Source organism: Cnephaeus nilssonii (genome assembly GCF_951640355.1).
Source record: "Cnephaeus nilssonii genome assembly, chromosome: 15".
Lineage (NCBI taxonomy): Eukaryota > Metazoa > Chordata > Mammalia > Chiroptera > Vespertilionidae > Cnephaeus > Cnephaeus nilssonii.
Window position 1 is genome coordinate 41234651 of NC_137086.1, and position 10314 is coordinate 41244964.

Genomic DNA, 10314 nt, shown 5'->3' on the forward strand with positions numbered 1-10314 from the left:
CAAAAGGATGAATGCACAAAGGACTTAACAAATGAAGAGAATCGTGGGATAGAAAACACTGTGAAGTCATCCAATCCAGCCCTCCATCTATTCACTGCTCATGTGTCTCGTGTATCGTTAGAGCACCGACTTCAGCAGGATTACATCAATTGCCTTCAATAGGCCAATGAGCTTTTGTGGTCTAGCCTGAGAACCGATCTCCATTTACAAGAGTGACTTAAGTTAGAAATTATGCTCCTAATTCTAAACAAATGACTTAAAACAAATTTTGGAAACCCAATCCATTTGTAACTTGAGAAATACCTACAGCCCTCCAAACAAGATAATTAATGAACTAGGCCAGAGAGAAAAGGTATTTGTCAGAAGAAACTTGGCATACATGTTATACTTTTTCCATCTGATTATTTTCGTATTCTTCCTGTGAAACCCAATTTCCTTAAGTGACCTCTGTTCATAGGGAACTATTTTGTTTAATCTGTGGGAGCGTGGCATATTTTTAATGATCTCCAAAGGCCAGCTCCCTCCGCAATGATCGTGCCTGATACCTAAATAAATGTTTTATAACACTCAGCACACATGAGATCACCACTGGCAAGTCATTTGCACACAATCAGCCCACAATTCTTCTCACATTCCCCTTCATCCGCAAATTCAAATTCAGAACTCACAGTCAACCTTGAGTCTTTTTTTTTTTAATATGTTTTTATTGATTTTAGAGAAAGAGGGAGAGAAAGATAGAAACATCGATGAGAGAGAAACATTCATCGGCTGCCTCCTACATGCATCCTACTGGGGAGCAAGCCTGCAACCCGGACATGTGCCCTGGATGGGAACTGAACCAGTGATCTCTCCATGTTTGGGACGATGCTCAACCAACTGAGCCACACCATCCAGGGTCAAGCTTGAATCTTTACCATGATAACAAAAGAGCAGACAATGAAGAGCCTAATTTTGAAATTCAATTTATTAATATTTTATAAATCTGACTAGAGGCCCGATGCACAAAGATTCGTGCAAGAATGGGCCTTCCTTCCCCTGGCTGTGGGCACCGCCTTCACTCGAGCCAGAGCCGTCATTTTGCTCCAGCCCACAGCTGCCTTTCTGCCTTCCCACACTGCCCAGAGGTCCAGAGCGGCTGGGGCAGTGTGGAATGCCTGCATCATCGCAAGCTCAGTGCCTGCGTGTGCAAATTAACCTGCCATCTTTGTTGAGTTAATTTGCATGCTCACTCCTGATTGGCTGGTGGGTGTCGTGAAGGTACAGTCAATTTGCATCTTACTCTTTTATTAGTGTAGATAACCAACTGGAAAACATGCAATACAAAGTGTTAGCCAAACTAAATAGTATTAAAAAATGTGCAAACTGCCCCAAAAGAATTCAGATTAAAATATTCGAGTAAAGGGCTCCAAAACAACTGGAATGTTGATTTAATCATAAAACATTAGGGCTTAAAGACCCTTGGTGTCATCTAGCTAGCACAGCTCTGTTTTACAGATGAAGAAGCCGAGGCCCATAGAGAGAAAGTGACTTCACAGTGAGTGCCTGAGGGGCAGAACAGGAGGCAGAACTGCCTCCCAGGCCTGGCCCGCAGGGCAGACCACAGCCCACACTTCCAGCTTCCTGTCTCTGTTCTCTTTGGACCATTCGTGTCTGCCGTTCAAAACTGGGAAAAAGCCAGAACCTGGTCCACACGACCTGTCTACGCCATGATTGTTTCAGTGTGTGTGTCACCTCCAATTTAAGTAAAGGGTTTTGTTGAGGGACAATTTTCTTTGATAAATCAATTAAAAGTAACTATTTGTGAAGGCAACATGTTAGCATGACTAGTGTGGTGGAAATAAAGGGGAGCACATAGGATGCTTGCCAACCTTCCCCCAAGAGCCTAGATGTCCAGAGACCATGAGAGAGTGACCAAGGAGACCTAGATGCACAGCCGTGAGTTCATGGACCTTTGATCCTCTGAGAACCTAAACTTGCAGGGAAAATCTGAGCTTTCAACAAAGGCTCACTCCACCTCAGAAACCCTCAGGGGTATGAGCAGTATTTGTTGAGTGCCAACTTGAACTTGAACCATGTGCTACTTTAAAGATCTCAAGAAGAACACCCAGATGCTGCCTCAGAGACGCTCACCCACCAGCTAGGGAGAGATGTTCATACTGAGAAGAGTACCAAGTGGCATAGTATATCTTTTCATGGAACAAATATTTGTGGAAGGCTTGGGATGGACCAGCCTGGACATCCTGCAATAAAAGAGCAAGAAATTAATTGAAAGATGTAAGTCAGGACCCTCCCCCCTTTAAAAAAATAAATCACTGGCAAGTGTGGAGAAAAAAAAAAAAGAAAGATGGAAATCAGGACCAGATCACAAAAGGGCTGAAATGCTATCAGAGGGGTTTGGATTTTATTCTCAAGGTGATGGAGAGCCATTGAAGGATCTTGAGCTGGGCAGTGAATTGGCCAGACTCGTATTCTGGAAAGATCTCTACATAGCTAGGTCAAGAGCAGATGGATGGTGGCCAAGGGCTACTTTGTGTGATACCATCTACAAGGGCTTCAAGAGGTTCTTTGTGCTTTCAGTCTATCTTCAAGATAATACAGTGAAAAGAGGAGCAGTGCCTACAGCAAGCAGAACTGGTTCAATGCAACTTTTATCAGTCCCCGGCTGTGTAATCTTGGGCACATTATTTACATAAAGCTAAGCTCTCCGTCTTTTTTTCTATACAGTGAAGCTAATAACATTTAGCCCATAGGGTTTTGATAATAAAGAAGGTGACATGACGTGCCCGGACATTTCCAACAATCCTCCCAACACCATGAGATTCAGTCAGATAAAAGTGGCATTTCCCAGCCTAGGAGGGACGCCACCTAGCATCCTGCCAAGCTGCCACTTAGCAGGAGATATTGTTGCATTTTCTTCTTGGAATTTATCCAGAGCATTTTGTTGCTAATGTGTGAAAATAATGGCCATTCATTCTTCATCAGTGAGCCGCCCCGAGGTAAACTGAGTTCAAAGCTCAATCTTAGATCTGAATCAAACCACCCAAAAACAATCCTGCAGAGAATTAAACTGGGTTACATAGACCAGTGCGGGAACTGAGTGCTCCAATCGTCCTAGCAACACTTTAAGCAAACACTGGTGCAGATTTGCTGGCATACACGACACTGAGAACATCTGGCCTTTCTATTATCCTCTCGCAAGCAAAAAATGATGTCGTGTAAACTGATCTTCAGGCCAATTATATGGTCTAAGTGTTACAGTGTTTGTATTGGCTCCTCAGGCTCCAGGTTTTAAGGACTTAATTTTAGCCACACCCCTCCCTGAAGCCCTAACTTCGTCTTACTGTAACTGGCCCCAGGGATTTGTTTATGCGGAATCTGCACCTTCTTTTCAGGATGGTCAGTATGCGTAAATGCATCATCAGTCAACTGGGTGTGCAAAGCACTGTGGGAGGTCCTAGACGAATAGTTACGTGGCAATGAGACGATAGAAGAGGGTGCAGAAGAGGGCGGGCTCTGGGGGCTGCTCTGGTCACACGTCCAACGCTACATTTTGGCCCTGTGTGCCAGTTTTATCATAGAGGCCAGGAGTGGCGTGCAGAGGCTCACTTAGAAGGCACTAAACTAGAAGTCAGCAAACCTGATACTTACTACCTCCAGCTTGCCTTTCCACAGTACATAAGGTCATTATTGTGTCTGTATTTCCCCATCTAAGACTCAACTTCATTTTCCAAACACCATGTGCCAGGCATCACCAGCATTGATTAGGTTAATCCTCATAATGACTGTCAGTGGCAGGTGGTACTGTTATCCCCCCCATGTCTCACAGTGGGGTGTCAGGCGGCAGGGCACGGCTTACCCCTCCCCTCTGGCTGCTTAAGGAGTGCTCTGGGCTGTTGTTCTGTCAGCTCTAACGGTCTAGGGGCTCTAAGGAACCACAGCCGAGTCCTCTGGAGCAGGAGACAGTGAGTGCAGTCCTGGGGCCCCACGGGAAGCGGGCTTCTCGCCCTCCCCACCTCAGCCCTCCCTAGCGCCCTGCAGCTATAGCCAAGAGGCCATGCTGGCAGCTGCAGGGGCTGACTAGGGAGGTCTTTCTCTCCTACCCCCACCCCCACCTCTGGATTAGTGGGCCTCCTCTCTTCCCCAGCCCACCCACCATTGCTGATCCCCAGAGGAAGGGAGAAGCCACACAGGGACCTGACCCCAGGCATCAGCAGCTCCTTCCCCAGGACTGGAATTTCACCAAGGAAATGAGTCTCTCGTCTCTGGGTCTGACTTAGCATGTCTAGGAACGAAGGGCAGAATGCATAGCACAGTAAATCCCAACTCTGACTTGTCCGTTACAGGAATTTATCACAGATGGTAACCATTAGGGCTCTAACGTCTGGAAGGAAAGAGCTTTATCCAGAATCATAAATAAACTGTAACCAAGGCTTAGGTTTATAAACCTGTAAAAGACGACTTCGTGCCCCCCTGGGAATTTCCAGCACTGGGTTACACCGTCAACTTAAGCCTGAGCTGGCTCTGGGAGTTCTGGGCGATGCAGTGAGAAGGTGGTCATTTATTTCTGCAGTTCGTGGACCCCCAATCTGAGCCTAACAAAGTCAGGCCCTGATTTCATCTTATGAAATGGAAGCTCAGAGAAGATGGGGTGCTGGCATCTAAATACGGCATTGTAATTCCTAAGCCAATCGTGTAGCAGCAAAGTATAAAACAAGGCCACTCCCTTCAGAAGTTTTCATCTGGTCAGGGAGGCAAGGCACTTACAGATCAAACAATTTTAGTATGCAGGCTTCGGTGTGTGGCCTCGAGTATAACTAGAGAAGAATTTGAGGGTGGGGGAGGGCGTGGCTAAGGCTGAATGGAGGCTGGAGTCATCGGGGAAAGCTGTGTGGAGGAAAAGGGACTTGGCTTAACGACTGGATGGATGAGCAGACATGGGCACCTGCGAGCACAGGTTTGCTCACCCCACATCTCCCACCAACATGCATTGTGTCCCTGCGGTGACTCTCCTCCCAAGCCAAGTCTCAGATCACACACTTGTATATCCTACAGCAGTGGTTGGCAAACCGCGGCTCGCGAGCCACATGCGGCTCTTTGGCCCCTTGAGTGTGGCTCTTCCACAAAATACCACGTTATACACGTACAGTGCGATTGAAACTTCGTGGCCCATGCACAGAAGTCGGTTTTCGGCTCTCAAAAGAAATTTCAATCGTTGCACTGTTGATATTTGGCTCTGTTGACTAATGAGTTTGCCGACCACTGTCCTTCAGGTAACTATCCTGAAGGTAATTGTTCCTCAGATCCCACCAATCCCACCTCTTCCTAGTTGTGTGGCCTTGGCAAAGTGACGACTTTTCTGAGCCTGAGTTTCCTCACCTGTGAAATGCAAATGGATAATAATGCCTGGCTGACAAGGCTGTTGAGATTAAAACCGGTGACCTCCGGACGTGGCTTGACCCTATGCATCAGTTAAGGTCAGGCCCCTTCTTCTCCTCCTCCTGGAGAGACAAACTGCAGGGAAAATGCACGTGAACAAATAATTTGCAGGCTTGGGAAAAGGAGACAGGAGGCTTGTGGTATGCCAGCAGAGTGTTGTCACAGACACTGGTCTGCTTTGGACAGATTTCTCTCAGGCTGCCCACCACACCTCCCACCTGTCCTGTTGGAAGGTCCTAGCTTCAGCTCACATCTCCTTCTCTCTGATCTCTTCCAGGGGCGCTGTATCAACTTTACCAGAGTCAAGAACAACCAGCCCACCAAGTACCCCCTCAACAACGCCTACCACACCAACTCGCCGCCTCCTGCCCCCATCTACACCCCCCCACCTCCTGCTCCCCACTGCCCTCCCCCACCCCCCAGTGCTCCCACTCCTCCAATTCCATCCCCACCTTCCACCCTTCCCCCTCCCCCTCAGGCTCCACCTCCCAACAGGGCGCCACCCCCCTCCCGGCCTCCTCCTAGGCCTTCCGTCTAGAACCCAAAGTTCATGCTCTGGGCTCTCTCAGAAACTTTAGGGAGGAGGCTCCTCTGTGGTGTTAGAAGGAGTCTTTCCAGTTAAAGAAGGCTTCTGCTTTGGAAATGAGTGGTGACAAAGCCCACTAATGTTCACACATTTTAAAAACTGGTTTATAATGCCAATGTGCCGACAATTGTGATCAGCGGAAAGAAATCGAAATGTTGAAATGCCTGAAAACAAATGACAAGGCAACTGCAGTCACAATTATAGCCAGCCAGCCATCACCTCTAGAGGGTTCCAGAGACAGTGAAACTGCTGAGATGCTCCAAATGGGATTGTGTCTCATGGAGACCAATAAGAAATCATTTCTCTGAGGGTGAGATGCGAAGTCGGATAAGAAATAACATTGCTGAGTTTCTAAATGCTGCTTTCTCGCCTCCACTCCAACTCCATCATTTAACCTTGGACCCTTGGACCCTTGGCCAAGGAACCAAGGAATCCTCACCCCTGTGCACCACCCAGGAAGGTGGAAACCCTTTGCCTACTCATTTAGGGGAAGCTTGGAGTAGCCACTGTGGCAAGAAACTCAACATCAGACAGATATCCAAAAGTATGTCTTACTGGGATTTTCAGAGGAGTAAAAACACACCATATTTTCCTTCCAAATTCTCCCAGTTTCCAAGTGAGGATGAGAGCAGGTGTTCACTGATGGAAAAAGGTATGTTGCCATGTTGCTGTGTAAGTGAGTCAGGTGTGTGCATTGATAAGGGGCACACTGATGGGAGCATCAGACAGTTTCTAAAACCCACAGCCATCAGCAGCTGGGCGTGGCTGGCTTTGGCCTACATCGTCCCCTAAATCATAGACAATACATTGTCAATGAGCAACCTGTTAATGATGCATGTTAAAAATATAGATTGCCTTTGGTTTAAATCACTTGAGATATGAAGAAGTGATTGATGCCATTTTCCAGAGATAAATGTGAGTTGATCTTCCCAAAATGGCACCACTAGCACCTACCACACAATTTCACTGATTTGATTCTTCTTTCTTGGGAAAGTTATGCACCAGAGACTTCTAGATAGAGCTTTGAGACAATGGTCCTGACATAATAAGGAAACTATCACCCGGTTATTTGATTAACCCCAAAAAGGCACATATGTGGATGGAAATAGATTTCTCCTTGGCTTTTCAACATGCTCACAATTTATTATCAGCTATTGACCCAGAGGAAATACACCAGAAATGCTCTGCCTGAAATTTCCACCCTGCCTGGGGCTCACTCCATTGCTCCAAGTCGTTCTACATCTGTTGTGAGCAGAAGCCCTGCAAACACTTTCTAAACATTGGGTCTCATCACCCAGTGGTGAAAACAGGGCCATTGTTGAGGGCCTCCTACACCAACCTGTTCAAAATTATCTCCTCCTCCAACTTTCCACAGTTCTTAAAATTCCTCTCCCAAGCTCCTTAAATCTTTCCAGGAACAAAGTAGAATATAAATATAAACATAGTGCTTTGGGCTCTGGTCTCCAAAGATCCTCCAAGAACCCATCAAGCCAGACTCGTTGTTTCACTTTACTTACAACAGAGACATAAGGATCTGGCATGCATTCCATAAACACCGATTCTTCTAGCCATGACAGACATGGCTAATCAATCACAACACTATTTCCCATGCAGCCCAATGACTTCTTCCACAGTCCTCAAATTACAACTCTAAAGAACCACCACTCACCTATTAGAATTGAGAAAGAGACAGAGACAGAGAAAGAGACAGAGAGACAGAGATGAGCTCTATTGGCCAACCCTATTTAGAAAACAAAAACAAACATGGGGGAATGGGGAAACCCTTAGGCAAAAAAGGTACAGTCAGGGGAAAATAGATCTAGGCACAGTGCCTAGACTACAGGCACTAAATGTGCAGTGTCAATGCCAAACTGACACTTCTCCAAGTGTACCTCAGACTTCTCCCAGCCTGCCGCTCCCAGAGAATCCCCCAGCCTTCTCATAGAGCTAAAATCAGAGATGGTGTCCAGGACTTATGAAAGCAACCTCCCTCCCCCAACCCTCAACCTGGCCTGTATTGTCTGTTTTTAGAATACTAGGCTTCTTCTTTAGTATAGTCCTTCATGAAGTCGGGGCCAGAAAGTCTCAGCCACTTGCAGGGACATTGCTGAGCTCCAGAAAACCATTCCATGGAAGAATGGGACCCCAGGCTCACAGTGTAGGGATGTTGAGCCCATGACAACTGTTTTGACTGCTGGCAGTACAAAACAGTCCACCCCACACCACTGCCGCATGACTCACTGCGGCCTTAAGAAAATTCAAGCCGAGATGCTGACATTGTGAAAAAAATCGGGTGCGAATGCAACATTCGGGAACTCAACAGCACATCAATCAGAAGCCCTGTGCAGTTTCTGAGATGTTGTTTCGTGAACATTTTGATGAAATAGGGAGCTGCAAATATATGATGATTTTGAAGAGGATTCGCAGGGTTTGTCCTTAAAACTGACTCATTGTGTCATCCGTAGTCATTTAGAATTACAGTTGAGAAGGAAAAACACCTAAACACCTATGAACAAGGCAATATTTTAAGAGTAGGCTATTACAGGCAGGAAAATTCTTTAACTGGTTTATAAAATCTATCAGTGCTTGTATCATTCCCTGTAAAAGGCAGCAGACATATGATTGTGATCAGGAAACTGCACAAAATTATTTTTTAAACCCCCCCCCCATGTTGTTGTCTTTGTGAAGTTTTTTTTTTTATAATAAAACCCAACATTTTGTTGTATATATTCGTATTCCATGTGTTAGATGGAAGCATTTCCTATCCAGTGTGAATAAAAAGAACAGTTGTAGTAAATTATTATAAAGCCAATGATATTTCATGGCAGGTTATTCTACCAAGCTGTGCTTGTTGGTTTTTCCCATGACTGTATTGCTTTTATAAATGTACAAATAGTTACTGAAATGACGAGACCCTTGTTTGCACAGCATTAATAAGAACTTTGAGGGGTCCCCTCTGTTAATGACCAGTCCACAAACAGTTTCTGGCCTGGAGCTTGGCACATATTCCAGTGAGACACCAGGTCTCTCTTTTCCCAAGGTCAAGAACAGAGCTGGAGGACAAATTAAAGAATAGTCTTGGATATCTGGCCATGGGGAACCTCACTGTGAATATCACTAGAATGGGCAGAGATGTTCGCAAACTTTCATGTAACTAAAGTCCAAACACTGTCAGATGAGGGAAACCATCAAAACATCTGAAAAAAAGAATAATAATAATTGTGAGATAATGAGCAACGGTTTCAGCCTGATGCGAACTTAATAAAAATAATTAATGCTGTGTGAAATGGGTTGAATTAGTTTGCAAACCTTATAAAGATGTACGCAGTAAAATGCCTGTTAATGCACACCAGGTGGGAATGGGGTGTTCTGGTCAGTTGCCTTTTCTAGTTATCTGAGCTCTACTATATTATCATACTTCATACTTGGATAACCAATTTAAAAGAACTAGAATATGATTTTTAAATACACTTAACATTAAACTCTTCTTCTAAGTCTTTTTTTTTTCTTTCTGTGATAATTCAAAAGACAGTTATGGATCTCCAGTGCCTCTGAGTCGTTATTAAAAAAAATTACTAATCGCTCTACCATGCTATAGGAGACCAGGCTAAGACTGTACAATGACGAACTCTGGAAGTTGCTTTTTATAAAAAAAAATAATAAATTCCTAAAATCAACTCTTTTACTGGTTGTCTCTTTGTTATAAAAATAAACGTAGATTGCTCAAGAGTTTAACATCCTGGTCATAATAAAATAGCTGCCCTCTGCAACTGAAATTATGTTTCACAAATTATGTTGTGCCCTCCGCTAAACTCCTTACTGCCTTAATTACTCTTTCTTCTTTAGCTTCCCAGCATTCAAAATATTCTTTGTTTCCAGTAATTGTTTTAAGTTTTAAAAAGTAATCAATGCTAAGTGAAAATGAAAAATGGAGACAAAGAACACAGAAGAAATATGTTGTCTCATTTAGGATTATGTGCCTGCAACAAAAACGTGGCTATGATTGATTTGACTTACAGAGCAAGTTTTCCAGAGGTTTCTGGCTGCTCAAGAAACCCAGCAGTATTATACATAGTGCTGCAGTAAATACACTTTTATCTATTTACACTTCAAAATATGTTTATTATTGCCCGGCCGGTGTGGCTCAGTGGTTGAGCATCGACCTCTGAACCAGGAGATCAAGGTTGGATTCCCAGTCAGGGCACATGCCCGGATTGTAAACTCAATCCCCAATGTGGGGCATGCGGGAGGCAGCTGATCAATGATTCTCTCTCATCATTGACATTTCTATC

At 44.8% G+C, this 10314-nt stretch overlaps 1 protein-coding gene across 1 annotated transcript in view; it reads left to right on the top strand.

Moving 5' to 3' along the window:
- The window catches only part of ANTXR1 (ANTXR cell adhesion molecule 1), a 215106-nt gene extending 205395 nt beyond the window's left edge, over positions 1 to 9711 (top strand). Inside the window, exon 18 of the mRNA XM_079792527.1 lies at positions 5714 to 9711. Within this exon, the coding sequence (XP_079648653.1) occupies positions 5714 to 5974 (261 nt within the window). The 3' untranslated portion in view covers positions 5975 to 9711. The remainder of the gene's footprint in view (positions 1 to 5713) is intronic.
- The last annotated feature ends 603 nt before the right edge of the window (positions 9712 to 10314 follow it).